Consider the following 19,010-nt stretch of genomic DNA (forward strand, 5'->3'; position numbering starts at 1 on the left):
GTTTGCGTGCAATATAGTATAACAGAATATTTCATTAGAATCCCCAAGAACTGAGTAACAGTTTAAATTCCGTTTAAAATGTTTACTATTCCAAGGCAAAGGGTTAACTCGCCTACCGAGATTAACACAGAAACACCCAAAAGAGTATCATCTTCAGTCATGCACTAACTAGAAGTACACGATAAATAAATATTTATATCAGTCTCATTTAACTCGTTAATTAAATTCAAACAATACAAGATCCCAAGCTACCTCCAACAGTAAAAACAATATACATACCTCCAGAGTCTCTGCCGAAACAATAAAAATTGTTAATATCACCGGAACGCAACCAAACATTCGTATCAACCACCAGTCACCACTCGCGCATAGAAATCAATGAACAAACGGGACAAAAAGTACGCGCACTTCGAACCGCTCGATCAGGTGCTTGATCGCGCTAGTTCCCGCGGTTCACCGTCAGGTGCCGCCGCGGTTGTTCAGCGCTACCGGTCCCACTGTTCGGGCACCGGTACCGCGGCACCACGTCCCTGAACGCTGCGTTCTGAGCCCGTCAACTGCGCAGTTGACACAGCCCGCACGTCGCGTAGCACCGGTGAGTTTTCAGCAGAGACACTCTTCTTTTTTCGTTTCCTCGTTTTTCCTCGCTTTTTCAACACCCGCCGACCCGTCCGCTGGCCGGCTGGGTCGCGTGTGCACCGCGCGGTTCGTTCACCTCGAACCAACCCAGTCATCGAATTATAGCTGTCCGTCCCGGAACCGTGTTGTTCCGTGCTGGTACGCACCGCGATATATTACACTTGCATTGTTGATTCTCCACTGACCGGCTCGACGTGCCGCGGAACACGGTATCGGCGGATCAAATCGCCGAAAAAAGGCGATCGAGGAGCCACTGAGCTATCGCGAATTAACCGCTTGAGTACCAGGCAGCGCGACACTGCCTAAAAGAGCCAGCCTATCGGTTCGTAGAGTCGAATTAAGTTTACGCACTTACGTTTAACCGCTCAGTTTTGCTTTCTTTATTACTTGAAATGGAACGTGTTCGTATTCAGCGTTTCTTTAACCCATCGCACTCCGAGAGTTTTACTGAGATACTCAGTACTTCTGAGGAGGTGTAGTTCAGATTTGTTGAGACTAACTTAATGAGATATCGTACGTAGATTGAAGGAACGAGCTGTTTTATTTGAGTATTTTACATATTGCATCGTACGAAACTTAACACGAATGCCGCACGATTTTCAGGTGCAGAGTATCGAAGGAATACAGTATCAAATTGTTTAATTGAATTGCGTTGTTATCGCAAGTGTCTTGCTGAATATCAGCGCATTATGTAACGTTATTTACAATATAGGAATGTTTTTTAAGAAGCTTCGTGTGATTGAGGGAATTTTGGCGGTCACCGGTGACCCCATAACGCTCAACGTGTTAACACATTGCGTACTGACAACGAGAAATCTCTTTTTCACATAAAGACACTTAGTTGTGCAATTTCGCTAATTAGTACTTAGAAAAATATGAAATTTGATTCAAATTGATTACCTATTTAAAATACATTATATAACGATATGATATCTGAGTTTTTGTATGTATAGCGATATAAGTTGATCTCACTGAAAATTGTCATCACAATTCAGTTTTCTGAAAATTAGCCGGTACGCAATGTGTTAACATTAATTATACTTCATTCCGTACCAAATCGTGTGGCGACTGAGAGGCTATGGAGTTAAGGTTAAATGTGAACTTTTCTCAGACTCGAACTTGAACGGTTCAATCTTTTGAACTGTGGGTAGATCGAAACTGGCGTTGAACCTTTGTTCTTAGGCTATGACGCAGATACTTTGTCTTCGTGGAGACGCCAATGTTTCGAAAGTATACGTGGTATTCTTCATGGGAATTCTTAGACGAAGTTCTTATGAAACTTGCCCTATATCTTTGATAACTGTCCGCTAATATTACTTGGTCACTAATAGTTTGCTAGGATCGAAGAACTATTGATCTATGTTCACGTTTACTTTAGAGCATGATAATCAATAAATAGTAAATTAATGATTGAATTGAATTCAAGGTGATTGACTTCTGGGCAAAACTAATGGGTAGAGCTAACTTATAACGAGATCATGTAGTAGGGGATAATGATTGATTGGGAATAAGGGAAAATTGTATTTCCGACGGAGGATGTGTAAGATACCGGGTGTCTATGTTGGAAAGTAATTTTACGATCCCCCAAGAAGATTACAGCGATCGCCCACGCGCCAGGCCACTGCGCAATTCGACGATTCAGCGTTCAGCGCTAACGAAAACGGTGTTCCCGATTGGGAGAATTTGGAGCACGTCTTTCGGATAGGTTCTATGGTGTACCGCAGCCGAGTTTGGTCAGGAAGTTTGCGGCTGAAATGATGTCTACGTCTGTGGCCTTCGTTGCACGCGAAATTACTATAAAGAAGACATTCTGCTCTATTCAACTAGTTAACCGTTCGACGAGTACAGGTCGTCTTAAAACTCAAAAGGATACTAACCTGCTCAATAATGAATTATTTATTTGCAAATAAACGTGTCATTGTCTTTCATTTCGCTTTTCGTTTTAATATGCATCGTATAAATTTACACACTTTCACGTAGCTTATAAGAGATTATTGAAGCTAAATTCCACGGTTGACTGGTTAACAATGTACAGTATTACTGGCAGTGGCTCAATCGACGAATTAACCCTTTGCACTCGGCAATTTTTCACTAGAAATATTTTAATTGCCGATGAGATGAAGACGATATTTTGTGAAATTAACTCGAAGAAAAATCACACCTCCATCGAGGGACAAAGCTGTTTTATTTGAATATTTCCAAAATTGCATTGCACGAAGTTTAATATTAACCCTTTCACTCGAGAATATTTTTCTCGACGAATATTCATTCTCTGATGAAATATCAATATTTTTTGCAACACAAGGAAATACCTTGCATAAATTCAGTGACAGAACTATTTCATTTCGATGTTGCATGTGTCGATACATTATATAAAATTTAATATTGAATCTTAAATTTTATCATTTTGCTCGGTGAAATCAAGTAGTGACTGAGAGTCACCTCCCAAGTGCAAAGGGTTAAAAGTGTACGGGGATCGACGCACCGTTCCGAAATATGATAATGAAAGGAACGCGTTCGAGAAGGAACGATTCTGCTGTGCAACGTTGGCCTTCCGGCGATAAACGCTTCTGCGTTTCAGCTCTCGGAGTTTTCGCATGCCTTCCCACGACACGGTTGAACCTGTATCTATTCAGTACTCCAGTTATCTATGAACCGCGTTGCTTTAAGTTCCCGCATAATTTTCGTTATCTATCGGCTCGAACTTTTGAATCATGTTCCTCTAGTCCTCTTTCTCTTTGATCCTATTCGTTTTCGTTATATTCTCCACTTCTTGAAATTATTTACCTGCACCGACGTGGCAAGACGTAGTTCGTTATGTTCATCACGTTTCGCGATCCTGAAATTTATTGTCTGTTGATTTGTGTCTCCACTCGCTTCATGGCTGCGCGAGTGCCTGTTACATAGATAAACTGATGTTTTGCGTATTTTATAGATGTATACTAATAGCTCGGATGCTTTACAGCGGCATTAGTGTCGTAAACCCATTATAACACGCATAACTATCTCGGTTACTTTATGGGTGCTTCGCTGGCTCGAGTACTTTAACCCTTTGCACTCGGAAATTTCTCGCTAGAAATGTTTTACATTTTTTGACAACACAAAGACGATATTTGGAACTAAATAAGAGAAATCACAAATACATTGAGCAACAAGCTAGTTTATTCCAGTATTTCACGTATCGATGCATTATGCAAAGTTCAACGTGAAATATCAGACTTTGTAGTTTTACTGCAAACCAAGTGGTGAGAGTCACCTCCCGAGTGCAAAGGGTTAATCTTAGAAAGTCTTCAGAGAGAGGGGGTGGTTACCCTTTCGAAGATCATCGATTACTAGACACTAAAGACGCATCGCTTCTCTCGCGTAGAATATTTCCAGAAAATTCTTTATCGTCGCTTATTTTAGCCCTCTGCACTCCGTTGGCTCCGCTACAGGAACACTCATAATTAGATCACGGACCTTAATGCGATCTCTCGTTCTCACGCGTTATAATATACGAATCGAATCGCTTCGTCGCGTAAGATTTGCAAACCTACTAATACCATAAACCAACTCTTTGACTTGAGAGGTGACTCAGTCACTAGATTCGATATAGCACAATTGTAGTTTTATATATTATACTCTATAATGCATTATTGAAATAAAATAGTTCTTTCTCTCATTAGTTTCAGAGAGTCGTTCATATCTCACTAAAAACTGTCGAATGTTTCCAACGAGAAACTTTCGACTGCAGAGTTAAACACTAACTATAAAAATTTAGTCTGTACTCTAAACCTTCGTAAAGCTCACAGGAAGAGAATTTCAGAATCACATCTCCATTAAATGAACTTCAACCCTTAGCACTCCAGGTTGTTCTGTAATCTATCATCAACTGCAATTTTTGTAGTATTCCCAGCGAAGATGAGAAATGCTATAACATTTCTTCGATCTCTTATTTTCCTTAGTACAAAATTTGGATGTGTGTAGTCTCTTTAAGATTCATTAAAATATTTAATATTATTCCTGGTGCAATATTGGAGCCTACAGAGTTCAAAGGATTAAAGACGTTTGTAGCTTCTAAAAGCTGCCAGTAACATAGCATCAGGAATCTTTTATAATACAAATGCCTGTCGTTTGCTTTGAATATAATGAAGATAGTCTGTCAGAGAATGAGGTATCAACGATGAATTGTGATGTGCGCAGATAATTTACGCGCGGGCAGGTTCAATAATCGCTGACAGAGGTGCTCGAGCAACGACGATCGATATAGTCCGCTCGTTCCCGAATAAGACGGGCCAGCTGTCTATCCGTTGCATAAGAAGTACAACGGCGAATTCGATCGGTGGATGTATGACGCCCGAAAGAATCAGTCGCAGCAAGGTGTCTCGCGGCGGACGGCCGTGGCCGCCGCGGCGTCTCTATCGCGGGCACGACACGTTTCTGCGGGTGCAATCGGAGCGACATCGTCGCGACAGATGTTCCGCCCGCCGTAAATCTCTCGCGGCGGCTGCTTATCGATACGAGCGCACGCCTAGCCCGACACTTTCTTCTACTCCATGCGTTCGTTCCATAAATCCTGCGTTCAGACAGGGATACCGTGTTACACGTTCGGTTATCTCCTTGCGACGCGAGGTGTTCTCGGCGTTCACTTCGAAACTGCCATCGACTTAATCGGTTCACTGTGGAATTCACTTCGAAAAATCTCTCGTGGGCTTTGCAATCGAATCGAATATGCACTTCGAACGTAGGGCAAATGCACTTGACACATGTTAAAGTAAGAGATTAAAATTAATGAAGTAGAATTGTTTAGCTGAAAAGATAGGTGAGATACGGTGTACTCGAATACACCACTTGATTCGATATAAAATTGTGAAGTTTGATATTTAACATTAATCTTTCTATAATGCATCAACACGTGGAATATTGAAATGAAGCAGCTTTGTTCTCTGATTTATGTGTAATTTCTCTTTAAGTTTCCAAAATATCGTTCCTATCTCGTTAGAAAACGTGGAATATTTCCAGCGATAAACTCTCGAATGCAAAGGGTTAACTGGTTAATAGGTTTGGCACTTAGCAACAGAGACTTCAGAATTAAAAGAAATTGAAGCAAACTGAAATAGAATTACATGTTTACTTGAGAAAATAAATAAGGAGACATCGAAATCGAAACGTTTCTTCGAATAAGACAGACTCAAGTTTCACCATTGCTGCTGCTCCTTCAATTATTCAGCAGTTCCAGAGGTTCTAAGTGAATTTGGTTTAATCGGATACGTTAACATTGATTTCCAAGTATAGATACGGTATTTGTGCCACTCGTGTATGATTGATGCCAGTCGAAATGTTCGTTCAGTTATAGTTTAATACGGTACTTTAGCAATTCATTGCAGAACATTCGGGGAGCACTAAAATTGTACTTGCGTACAATGCGATTACATTACGAATGATACAGTAGTAATTGGTAGAATACATAATTAGGGGAATGAAATCGAGCGTCGAGTCAGCCTCGACATCGCCGCAAACGGTTACGCGAGCCGAAAATCGTCGCGACGCTAATTTTCACGGCCACAGCGACCCAGAAACGCTCGGTCTTGTCACCGGATACTCAAATATTTGTACGAACTTGTTATCGGCGAATTGAATTGACTCGTTGTTGCGAACAGCGACATTACCCTCGACAGACGTGTACTTTTCTCCGACTCATCCGTTAGCGGAGGTTCGAGTTCCACGCTGTAAACGTCGGCTAGAAAATAACTCCGTATTTCGCGGACGTTCCGAGTCTGATGTTTATCGTCCCTGCTAATTAGCGAAGAACATGCCGCGCTAATTTTTCGTTCGCGAGCAACTTTTATATAAAGTTTCGCTGGTTAATTGCTGGAACACTGCGCGCTGAAAACTATCTCTTGCGATATTCTTCGGAGCAGTTTCGTTATTTACTATTCTGGGTTTAGAGTTACTAGAAAAATGTACGGAGGCTGCCTCGCGAGGCCTTGCGACCTCTCGAGAGTTAACTCTTCAGCGTTCTTGCTCCATTTTCTCGCAGTCTCAGTCACGCGAGTTAAAAATGTATTCTACGTAAGGTTTCATATAAAATTAGTTTCACAGTTTTATGTTATACAGGGTTAATTTTATATTCGAATATCTTCACGGTTTTATTACCTAAAAATTGCTCGGAGTGCAAAGGTCTCTCAAAACTCTCAGTCGCCATTTAATTTCATATAACAAAATTACAAAGTGTTACGTGTAATATTAAGATTTGTTTAATGCATCAATATATGTTTCATCGAAAATTCTCGAATGATTCTAGTGAAAAGCTTCCGAGTGGCAAGGGTTAACATTTGTCTTCAAAATCGTCACCAATATGGCGGCGTTATCTTTTCTAGGTAGTGTTATTTCCCTGAGCTATTATAAGTACTTATTATTCTCTACAGTACATATACTTAACAAAATACAAACTTAGAAAAATAATCCACAATTTTTAACTCTTTGCACTCCAGAAGTTTTTCATTAGAAATACTCAACACTTTTTAATAAAATACCAACGACATTCTTTCAAACTGACTCAACGAGAAATCGCACATAAATAAAAGAAAGAGGCTGTTTTATTTTAATATTCTACACGTCGACGCATTGTACAAGGTTTAATATTAAATATCAAGCTCTATAATTCTCCCGTGTCAAATCAATTGGCAACTGAGAGGCGCCTATGCAAAGGGTTAATATCCATACATCTATTATAAATCTATAGAAAACTAACTTAAAAAATATATATTTGCTTCGACTAGTTGATACCAGTTGGATACATCATTTAGCTTCATCTGCTGACGGTTTCGCATGTTTCAAAGAATCTTCGTAGACAAAGAACGAACATACGTCGATGAACAAATTCGCGAAGTCCTCGCGTTATTCACCCTCCAGTCGATCCTTCCGCGCCGCTGCCGGTGTTTATCGGTCCCGGACGTAAAACCGCGGCGGATGTGTCGCTGCTCGAGCGCAAAGTTCGGCGCAGGTCGCGGATTCGGCCGCGTCCGCGCGAATTTACGGGATTTTCGCGGGTGTGCGATGATTCCGCGGCGGCGCGGCCTTGCCATTGTGTCCGCGGGACCAGCCTCGCTCATTGTTACACGGCCGGCGTCGGGTGGCGCGGCTGGAAAATTACGAGGCTCCCTTCGCCTCTTCCTCTTTCGCCTTCCCTCATCCGGCCCGGCTCGGCATCCGCCGAACAATGACGTAGAAAAGCCCAAGGAGGCTCCGACGCCGCGCGTCCGCTGCGTATTGCTTCCTCGTTTTCTCTTCGTTCGCGGGTTTTTTGTTCTTACTCCCGAAGAACGGAGATTATCTTCAGTCATGGATTACCCGGAGGTTAGTTAGCAACAGTAATTGGATATTTATGTAACACCCGAGATTTATGAGTCTCGGGAAATACATTTTTTTCCTCCGTGTCCTCCGATTTATGCATCATTAATCTAATCGATGGTTGTCCCGTCAGTACTGATTGCGGTCTTCTAAGTGGATTATCGATGGTACTCGTTTACTCGCATTGAGCAACCGCTAGAACAAATGCATACTTATTGCCTTCTTAACCCATTGCCCTAGGATTTATTTCTCAAGCGTGATCGATGCGACTTTGCCATTAATAATTCATTGACGATTCTAGGCTTCTGCGTCCACATCTGCTCTCGGGTAATAATTAGTATCAGGATGATTTGATAATCCATTTGTGAATAGTATTCTTGTTAGTTGGATTCTGTTTGAAATCTTCGCCACGAGTCGGAGGATTAAAAATTATCTTAGAGTTCAAACGCGACCCAGAATCAGTCAGTTGGGTTCTGTTTGAAATCTTCGCCACGAGTCGAAGGGTTAGAAATTATTAGAGTTCAAACGCGACCCAGAATTTGTTGGAAATGTGTTTAAAACTTCATTGTGCAGTTCTGAGAGTATAAACACGTTCGATCAGTATACAAGGGACACAAAGAGGGCCAATTATCCTAGATCTCCCGAGAAAGAAGGGCTCCGTTCTGAAAGAAGAATCGTTTATCGAAGATGTATCTCGCATCGCTCCGCTTCAAAGCCCCGGGTCCAAAGCATTGCTCCATTTCATTTGAAATACACCTCTAAAAGCAACATTCCCATCGCCGCGACAATCAACCGAACAATCTCCCGGCTGCTCTTCCGCGACGCGAAGCGAGAGCGAGTCGCCGGATCCTCTTGCGAGACTCGGTTTGTAGGTCATCGCTGAAAGAGCGGCGAGGATCGTGCAACCTTCGCGGAACGCCGGTAATAATAAGGTTGCACGCTCGCCGGGCCCGGTAATCGCGGCGCGCATCCGCGGAGAATTTCCATCGGCGACGAGTGCCGTCAGCCCGGGAAAAAGAGGATTCTTCGAGCGGTCCCGTCGAGTGGTCTCGGCTCGTTCGGCTGCGGACGAATTTCGTCGCGGATCCGCGAGATTTCTCACTCGCTAATGAAGTGTTTGCGCAACCGTTCGATTCCGTTCGGCCCCCGAGGTGAGTCGACTTCGTTCCACCGTTGTCATTTTTGTGGGATAAAAATGTAATTGACCACACATGAGAGAACGAAGAAAAAACGAGTGAAACTTGTATTTACAAGAGAAATGAGTATACAAACAGGGGAAATAGAGGAGAAACTCTCTTTTAACTTTGAACGCACCTCGCAGGTCGAAGTTCGCTTATCTGCGCCTTTCTTTCGACTGTCCTCGTCGTAAAAATGCGTCGAGCACGCTCATTTATTCAGTTCCTTGAAATTAACCAGTCGAACTCTGGTTTTCGTCCAAAAATGAACGAACTTCGCTGTACACCACGCTTTTGGCGCAGCTATTTTCTTCATTTCGACTTTTTAAAATTTTTGTAGAGGAACTCCAATTACCCATTGAGACAATTGACGTATGATTCAGTCTGCATATTGCTAAATCAATTTTTTCAGTAATTTCTCAGTGAAGTATCCGTTATCCTGCTAGCAATTGGTAAATAAGAATTTAGGAACGAGTTAATTCGATCCGTTTGGTAGTTCCAGTGTTAACCAATAAATAAACTTTAACAGGGAAATGTAATATTTCGCGCTGGAACGCGATGCTCGAACTTGGAACATCTTTCACGAAGGCTTTGAACTCCTAACCTCGCGCGATTCGCGTATTCCGTTCCTTCTGCTATCGCGGAACAACTTTCGGACGATCACCTCTCGAGTGGAAAGCCTTTAATTGCGAAAGGTACCGGGGACGGTCTGCGTTTTGCTACCGAGCTGGTCTGGTCCACGGTTACGCCCTTAGACCGCTCTCACGTTTCACGGAAAGAACTCGTTCGTTCAATTAATTTTCATTATTAACGGAATTACTCCCGGGTTCCCTCAGCGAGGCCTCTCCCTCTCTCAAACGCTTTACAGTTAGCATTCGTCCTCTGATTCCTATTATTTCCCTCCGTTTCTTGCCCTCTCTCTGTGCCTGCCCCTTTCCGCTGTCTTTTCAACCGTGTCGACGTATTTTGAGTCGGGTGGCCGGTCGCTCTCGGTACCGCTCCCTTTTTGCGGAATGTCAACGCACGGTGGCCTGCTTCTTTGACGCTTAGGGAATGTGTAATTAAAGGGATGAGTGCGCGGTCGTAGCCCACACATGATACTAAATGCGCTGGATACCGAACATTTATATCCCGAAAGTTAAACATGGACATTGCAACGATAACGCGGGCATCGGACGTAAACGTTAATATTCTCCAGAAGTTTAAATCAGTTGCTAACGAAATTAACGGGTCTCCGAAAAAATCAGAAGATTGCTTCAAAGATTGTTACTAGGATAAGTAAACTACTCATTCCACTTACACTCTCAAACACACCTCAACAAAAATACCAAACCATACAAAACCATAAAAAATCGCCTTAATCTCCTCAGGCTTCCACACATCCAAATTTTCTACTAACAAGGAAAATGAAAGATCGAAGAAACGTTACAACATTTCTAATTTTCGCTAGGAATACTACAAAAATTACAGTTGCCGATAGATCACAAAACAACCTGTAGTGCTAAGGGTTAATTCAACGTTAACGTCCATGGAACGGACACTAGAACTACCTCCGTCATGCGAACCACGTCAATTCGATCGAAATAAACTGCAGCGAAACTAAACTCATCTGTTCTCAAAAGGAACTCGGCTCCAAAGAGGCAATAAAACCCGACAAATCCGAACTGCCCATTACCACTACCATCCGCTGCTCATCCGAACACATCCGACACGCCGTTCCCCAGCGGAATCATCAAACCTCGTGCAACCGGCAGCAGGAGTCCCCTTCCAGCGTCCGCGGCACAGTCGTAGAGCTGGCTTATTGACCGCCGCAGCTCGACCACGAATCCCGATCGTCCGTGGAACGCGTTCCCCGGAGCGTGGGATCAGCTTTGTCGCGATCGGGCGTCAACAAGCCATCGCGCCGCGTCGCCTCGTTCCGTATCAAGCAAGCCGTGCTGCCGTGGCGACGAGTCGCGCCGCGCCGATTAAATCACGGTCGTCCGCGCGGACATCGTGGACGCCCGGGGTCTGAGCGCGATCCGCGTTAACGCGGCCTTTGCGCCCGAGGAACACGCGTAAGAGGGAACCGGCCGCCGCCGGAACTACAAAGCCTCCTCTCTCGATTGTGTGCCGTGTGGTTTACGAGCTTCCGGGCCCAGCCCGAGCGTCCGGCCGCGTCGATGGAATTTCTCCCGCGCCGATCGCCGCCTCTCCTCGCCCCGTTATCTCGTCCGAGAATGAATCAGGCTGGCCCGACGCTAGCCCCGAATCCTCTGTACACCGGCCTCGTTGACAGGATCATTGTCCTTCGTCCTGGTATTCTAAAATGGATACACCTTCCAACGGTATCGGCATTGCTGGTCGCATAGAGTCGCTCGTAGGAGTTGCTATAGGATTCACAGCGATTTCCGGATTTCGTTTGTCCGCGGCTGATGTCCTGGAAGTCATTGGCCGCGTTTCGCTTCTTCTGGGTTCAATGTTTGCCGATGCTGGACTGCTCTGTACTGCTCGCTCGATTTCCCCGTGTTGTTTGGGAGTTCGGGTCTGTTAGGTAGCCTGCTATCTGTGACACGTTGGTGACGAGGGTTTACTGTGTTAGGATATGTAGGGCGGTTTATAAGTTTGCTAAGTTCTACATTGATCGATGGACTGTTGGGCTGTGGGTTTTTGGCGGTTTTCATCTTGGGTAGGACTGCCGGGTGGGTTGAAGTGATCAATTCTTAGTTTTTTCTTTTAGAATGATCGTAATGGTGCCGATGCTTCTTTGAGGAATGATCGAAGAAGCTGATTTGGCGATACCAAAATTGAAATCTTAATATATTCACGCTTAGAGCTTTTATCGGTTGTTCTAGAGTTAATATGCTTTGCGTCAAGCCATCGACTTAAGGGAGGTTCTGTCATTTAAATCAGAGTTTGATTTATACGATTTACCAATGCTTCCGTGGAAAAATGTAGATCTACGTGAACGTCCGTAGCTTAGTGTCTATTGTTTCCCGCGCAAGAGTCCCGTTTGCCTAGAATGTCACGGGGAAGCCGGATCAACGCGTTTGATCGCTGGTTCTAATATTTTGGCGAGTAGACAGCTGACAAGAGCACTGAAACCAAATGTTGACTGCACGGATGCATCTTGTGTACGTTTCAAAGTCAACGCTCGTGCCAGCATTGGATTCAAGCTTCAACGTACAGTTTGTTGCTCCCGATTATGACTTGTAGTAAAGAACAACCGAATGTCTCCTTCATTTTAACACTTAATTCACTAAATTTGCAAACTTCTATCGTCATCCATGCATAACAAGTATTCTCAGCAATTATATATACAAAAAAACTGCGATGAACCTTGGAAAACATGGAAACTAGTCCAAAAACTCGAAGAATTCGTGTAATCATTATCGAAAAAAAATTGCAGTTATTTGCCAGTTAGTGCCTCTATTAAATGGCACACATCACAATCACCTTAGATTTAATTATACATTACTGAAAATTGAAGATTACAGTTGATATTTCGTGGCTGAATCAACACACCAAGAAATCACAAACATACTTACTCAATCATCCCCTAAAACATTCATTAACCCTTTGCGGTCCGAAGTGTTCTTGGTTTCTAACTTTGAGGTTCACGTCGACGTCGGTTCATTCAATTACAGCTTAATACGACGCTCTATTTATTTATTCAAGAATATCTGGGAGTCATTGAAATGTTACCTTTAAATGGTACAATCGTGATACTACAAATAAATACAGAAAAAATCGAATGTCGAGTCTGACTCGACATAGGACTGCTAAGGGTTAAAATCTGCCCTTTCACGTCCCCGTGGCGAACCCGTTCCGAGGGAAACAATTACGATCGTCGACGGCAGCGATTCTGGAAATCGACAATTCTTCCCTTCGTCGATCAAAATTGTCAGGCGCAGAAGGAGGGGCGGCAGCCGCCGCCGGTGCCGCGTATCGCCGGCCATGATACGGGTCGGGGCCAGGGAATCGACGGAAGTGTCAGCGTCAGTAGTCGATCGACGCGGGTTCCCCGGCTTCCGGGACACCGGGGACACTCGGTGTTCCATGACCCAGATCCCGCTCACCCGGAAGTGCCGCCGCGGAGCAGCTTAACCCCTTGTCCCATGATTTCTTTCGCATACGAGTCACCCGGAAGCCAATACGGTTAAGTTCATCTTTTTACATAGGTTTTGCCACTGAAAATTCACCCTTTTGCATCTCAAATTCTTCTCCGTGTTCCATAAAGTCGCATAAAAGTCGTTCACAACTCAACGCAATTAATTCCAAAAACAAAACACATTCATAATTCACAAAAACGACTTTCCGACCTAAAAAAAAAAACAAAGAAACCTAAATCCTCGAATACCTAAACAGAACATCATTGCGCTAAAATTCCCAAAAATTCGTAAATATCAAGAAATCGACTTAACCCTAGACCAACCGAGCATTTAATACGATTAACATGCAATTCCTCTAAAAATTGTAACAATAGATTATTCTCAGTTTCCTCAGCCGTTCATTATAGTACTGAAATGAAACTATTTTCAGAATCATTTCGAATATTCAATGCTTCGAAGGTATCAATAATTGCTAAACAAAAAAATCGAAAGCAGTCATTTTGACGGTAGTTCCAGTGTTAACCGCTTTGGCTTCTCAGCAACTCGAATAATTCTCTTGCTGCCACGATTTCGGAAGCACTCTGTATAGAGTAAGATGCAGCGATAGTGCGAGAGAGAGAGAGCGGTAGAGAGGGGGGATGGGCAAAGACGTCGGAAGCGGCCGAGGGAAAGAAAGAGGATTCGAGGAGATTTAATACCAGATAGGATTGAGAGGGAAGGATAGGGCCGAAGGTAAACAGCTTCCCTAAAAGGGGGCTGAATTTGTATTTTGTCACCCGCGAGCACATGCATAGCTAAGCCTGCGGCCGCCTCTGCCTCGCCGTAACAACCGTGCCCCAGGGACGTGTAAATTTTAACGGGTCGTGTGTGGGGTCGCCCGTGGACACGCCCACGTTCCACGAGCTTCTCCGCTTTCTTTCCCTCCCGTGCGAGTAGATCGTTTCTTCGATCATCCCCCTATGGATTTAGCCCCGGCATCTCCGCCGCCTTCTTTTCGGTTACTTTTCCAACGGATCGTGCTCGATGATTCCGTGCGAAGTTTGTTGTAATGGGATGACAGGCGGAATAGCATTTGCCAGCAGCGCCGAGCACAATCGTATTTGTAACGTTACCGTATTACCGGAGTCCGGCGAGTTGCGTCGGTGTCTGTTGACTCTGAGCGCACCGGAGATAGGGATATTACGTGCTCGGACCTTACCGTTGCAGGTGGTTGGATAACGTTGAACTGCTCGGCGCGATTGGCTCGAAGTTTTAGGAAATAGCAGTATCGCGATGGTAGTATCGTGTTCTTTCGAATATCGATTCGCGCTGCGAACGGGGCTAGTTTATGTCTATAAATAGTAGTGGAATTGTATAGTTCATTATGCGGTTGCTTATTCCGAAGTTTCAAGGCTCGCTTCGAGATATTGAATCTTTGAAGCGGTCCTAGTTTCGCGGCTCTGCGAAATATTCAGTTTCAAGCATCGGGGTATCAGGTTTAAAAGCTTCCACTGTTATTGAATTTGAAATTGTAGTGTTTTAGCTTGACGGGTTCGTCAAATATTCAATTTCAGGCATTAAGAACTGTAAGTTTAAAAGCTTCTACTGTTATTGAAGCTTTGAAACTGCGTTCCGCGAATCCTCTGAAGCTACGGTAGCATACGAACTGAAAACTCATTGTTTTTCGAAAACAGAACCGTTGTCGAAGCCACGAGGGTTTTTCTCTCCTTGTTAGTTTAAAGACAACGATCTCCGAGTCAATTACAAGTATGAACAGCAGCTTCTGCGCGGAGCGAATGAAAATTCCTCTAAGCCTGAACGTCTCCGTGATTCATCCACTCTATGCTTAGAACGCACGAGCGCTAACGAACGCGACGGCAACACGCCGTTACGGGATCAGCTGAGCGAGGACCGCGAGTCTCGACGTATCTTCCGCGAGCGTTATTCGACGCGCGGTTATCCGTCGTCGTATATTCGCCGGCGTTGATGGCTGCGAACGCTCAGCCGGCCCTGATAGAAAGCAGTCCCGCGCGAAGCTTTTAACGGATCCCGGGCGGGCTGTTCCCCGTGACTCGATAAGCTTTTGTTCCCATTGAAAACGTCGGCTGTTGTTCCGCGCGAGCTCGAACCAACTCGGTCGAGATATTAATCAGCGCAACGGGAAGAAACAACGGATTCGGCCGGGTGTTACGTCGCCGTGGGGACTCGCGTCATCCCTTTCCCAGGGGGATGAACGTCGCGGATGGTCTTAGCGTGCGGACGGCTGTCGACTCCGAGATCCGGAGATTCCTGGTGGCGTGTAGAACATGGGTGTGCAACCTTTCGGCTCGTTTCGGTGGCAACGAGGAAAGGGATAGTTGTCTTGGGTCGCGTGTAACATGCGTTAGGATGTATCATTGATGATGTCGTTTCTTATTTTATTTTGTAAGACATTCTTCAGTGCAATTTTGCATATATAGATGTGCAACCTTTTGGCTTGTTTCGGTGGCAATGAGAGAAGAGACAATTTTCTTGGGTCTCACATAACATGCGTTAAGACATATCGATATTGTTGTTTCTTATTTTATTTCATAAGACATTCTTTAACACTAGAACTACCGAGCATTTAATACGACTAACATGCAATTCCTATAAAAATTGTAATAATAGATTATTTTCAGTTTTTTCAGACATTCAGTATAGTACTGAAATGAAACTATTTTCAAAATCATTTCGAATATTCAATGCTTCGAAGATATCAATAATTGCTAAGCAAAAAAATTGAAACTAGTCATTTTGACTGGTACGGTAGTTCTAGTGTTAATTCAATTTTTAACCCTTAACAGTAAGTAAAAGTTATTGTTGTAATATTTACAATTAACGCGTTAAGCATTGTGCTAGGTCACTTCAGCGAATCTGTTTCTGCTTGTTATCTGTGTCACGGTATTTTTTGGAAGTGGACCGTTAAATGTTAAAATGAAATGTTCGAGAAACTTGTTATTAAACATTCTGTGTCTATTAACAGTAATTTTGTGTGATTGCAGGAGGGATCTCGCGGTGATCGGAAAGAGGGGGGTAAGAGGGGACGCAAGCCTGGAAGGAAGGCGTCCGATAAGACGGATATGAAAGCCAAGCTTGGTAAGATCCTAGGTAACACACTTTCATAATCTTACTTACTTCTACTAATCCTTATTATTAATCCTTAAGCACAGCTCGGTGTTCAAGATGAGACTCTTGAAATTACCATTTTGATTAACACCATCGTTTACTCTGAAGCTGGCCGCCTACTAGCAACTTCCAGTTAATTGAGACAGTTGTTCAACAACAGCTTCCAGTTAATTGAAACAGTTGATTCCATCGTATCAATCGTTCAACAGCAACTTCGATGTCCATAATTTTCAAAATACATTAAAGTAGCTTACAGTCTTCTAACAGACGATTTTTCAAATATTCTTCAAACGATGAAAAACAACTGTTATGCTAAATAGACAGCGGCGCGCGTCCGACCACAGGATTTACAAGGCATTGCACCAGACAAATAATTCTAAATTATCGCGGTAGATAGTCCCTTCCTCTCCCGATACCATAATATCAGCATAAATCAGGGTTGCGATATTCGTGGACCTGATCCTGCATAAACAGGGGATTGCCGAAGTGTTCCGGCGAACTTTCCCATTATCCATCGGAACGACATGGGCCGGGGCTCGTTACGGTTGTTCCGGCAGGTCTTAAAGGGCTATAACTCGGAAGAAAAGCATTCGGCGAGCCGTGCCGCAGCCGATTAGCAGACCGCGTCGATGTAGCTCGGTCTACCACGCGAAAAGGGTCACGGGGCACAGTTCCTGTTCTCGTTTCGAAATCAAATAGTATTAGCCTATTGCGACCGAGGAGTCCGCTCGTACCGCCGCCGTCGTATTAACTCTGTCTATGTTGGACAAATTTAGTGTCTACGATATATCTCGGTTACTCTCAGAAATGTCCAAGAAACGATTCCAGGAAATTTCCCAAGGCTCCGCCGAGCATCCTATAAACGTGATAAATCACGCAGGGAAAAGTTCAACGAAGGTTGATATTTGAAAATAAATTGAACCGTGACAGCACTCTGGAAACATTAACGGGAGACTGTCGCTTGATTCGACGCGGTGAAACTATAAAGTCGGATATTTAACCCTTTGAACTCTGTAGGCTCCGATATTGCACCAGTTATAATATTTTAATGAATCTTAAGGAAACTACCCTAAAATTATTAGATTCTCCGCACAACCAAATTTTGTACTAAGAAGGAAAATAAACGATCGGAGAAATGTTATAGCATTTCTCATTTTCGCTGGGAATACTATAAAAATTAATTGCTGATAGATTACAAAACAACCTGGAGTGCTAAGGGTTGATGTTGAACTTCGTAATGCCTTGATACGTGAAATATTATAATAAAATATCTTTGTTCCTCAATGTACTCGTGATTTCCCTTCGAGTTTCAACTATCGTCGTTGCTCCGTCAAAGAATATTAAACATGTCTAGAAACTTCCAAGTGCAAAGGTTAATTCTCTCAATTCATCGTTTCCAGACTTCACCGCGTCGGCTTTCAATTATAACAAACATTACATAGTATTCCAGTAATCTACTCAAACCTGACGGCAGACTCTTTCGTTAGAGGTGATAGCTGGATATTATCCGTAGACACTGATGAACATGTACACTTGGCCGTAGCGCCAAAAGGGCTAAGCGCGAGAACAGGATGTAACTGGCCGGGTTACACGGAGCCACGTGAGAAATACAAGTCCGTTGATTGCGGTGCGTCGGCCGGTTCATTCGAGAGCGGCCCGGCGCCCGTGATATCCTGCGAATATTTATCTCCGACGCGGAATGAATATTTATGCCGGGTCAACCTGCCGCGGGGAACCGATGCTCTCGATCCCGGTGGCCGAGGACGGAACGTTCCGCGTGTTTTGCAATTCCGCCGCGGTCCCAACCCCGAAGACGGGCTCCGAGGGAAGCGTGGACAGGTCTCTGCGACCTGAGACCGTCCGTCGTCGCGGGCTGCTTCAATTAAACATGGGAAGGCTGTAACTTGCTCGGCCGAATAATCATTTATTCCTGACGCCGTTCCTGATGAGCGGCGTTTTTAGTCGGCTCGAGATGGTTTTTGAATAGGGATTTTAGCGCAGAGTTCAAAGTGCCAGAGCAGTTTTGGATGTGAGTAGGGTTAGTATTGCCGGTGTTTCTAATGGACTGATGAGCTTTTGAAGAGGAATTCTGTCCTGTAGTCGCTGAAACGGAAGTGTCTTTGAGTAGCAAGTAGAATTGACCAATGTCGCTTATCTAGTGATGTTTCTGATAATTTTTGAAGAGTTCACTATATATTTGTTTAACCCTTTGCGGACGAATGTCGACATTTCGGCGAGATGAAACGTTCATATTGGGAAGACTAAGTCGCAGGCAAATGATTTAGTTACTTGGACAGCAGGAGATTAGCATGTAGTTCCTGTTATCGCTATTTAAGCAATTAATATATAATCTAGCTTCATCTGTTGAAGGTTTTGTACATTTCAAAGAATCTTCGTCTGCAGAGGGTTAACTATTGTCGTACCAGAGCTTCGAAATTGGAAAGAATTATAATTCATAAGACAGTCGAATAATTCAGTAACGTAAATAAGATAATATTGTAACGTAAATATTGTGGTAGCAGATAATTAATAATTATTCCTATTTATCTTTATTACGAAGGTAGCAGCACGTAAAGCGCTGTTTTTGGCAGTCGAGTTAAAAGAGTATTCCAATTTATAATCACTACAAACGTGAAACTACCTAATG

At 43.7% G+C, this 19,010-nt stretch overlaps 1 protein-coding gene and 1 long non-coding RNA gene across 6 annotated transcripts in view; one reads left to right on the forward strand and one right to left on the reverse strand.

The window, feature by feature from the left end:
* Positions 1 to 409, reverse strand: part of LOC143174647 (uncharacterized) — a 55,909-nt gene extending 55,500 nt beyond the window's left edge. The window contains exon 1 of the long non-coding RNA XR_012998863.1: positions 280 to 409. This is a non-coding gene — a long non-coding RNA (uncharacterized LOC143174647). The remainder of the gene's footprint in view (positions 1 to 279) is intronic.
* The window catches only part of REPTOR-BP (REPTOR-binding partner), a 32,900-nt gene that overhangs the window by 1,252 nt on the left and 12,638 nt on the right, over positions 1 to 19,010 (forward strand). For 2 of the 5 annotated variants that reach the window (XM_076368699.1, XM_031984054.2), the window contains exon 2: positions 16,240 to 16,345. In XM_076368699.1, coding sequence (XP_076224814.1) covers positions 16,240 to 16,345 — 106 coding nt within the window. Of the gene's footprint in view, positions 1 to 456; positions 596 to 16,239; positions 16,346 to 19,010 lie in introns of those variants that run through there. The other 3 variants (XM_076368700.1, XM_031984055.2, XM_031984057.2) reach the window with 2 other exon arrangements.

Source organism: Nomia melanderi, chromosome 6 (genome assembly GCF_051020985.1).
Source record: "Nomia melanderi isolate GNS246 chromosome 6, iyNomMela1, whole genome shotgun sequence".
In the NCBI taxonomy this organism is placed as follows: domain Eukaryota; kingdom Metazoa; phylum Arthropoda; class Insecta; order Hymenoptera; family Halictidae; genus Nomia; species Nomia melanderi.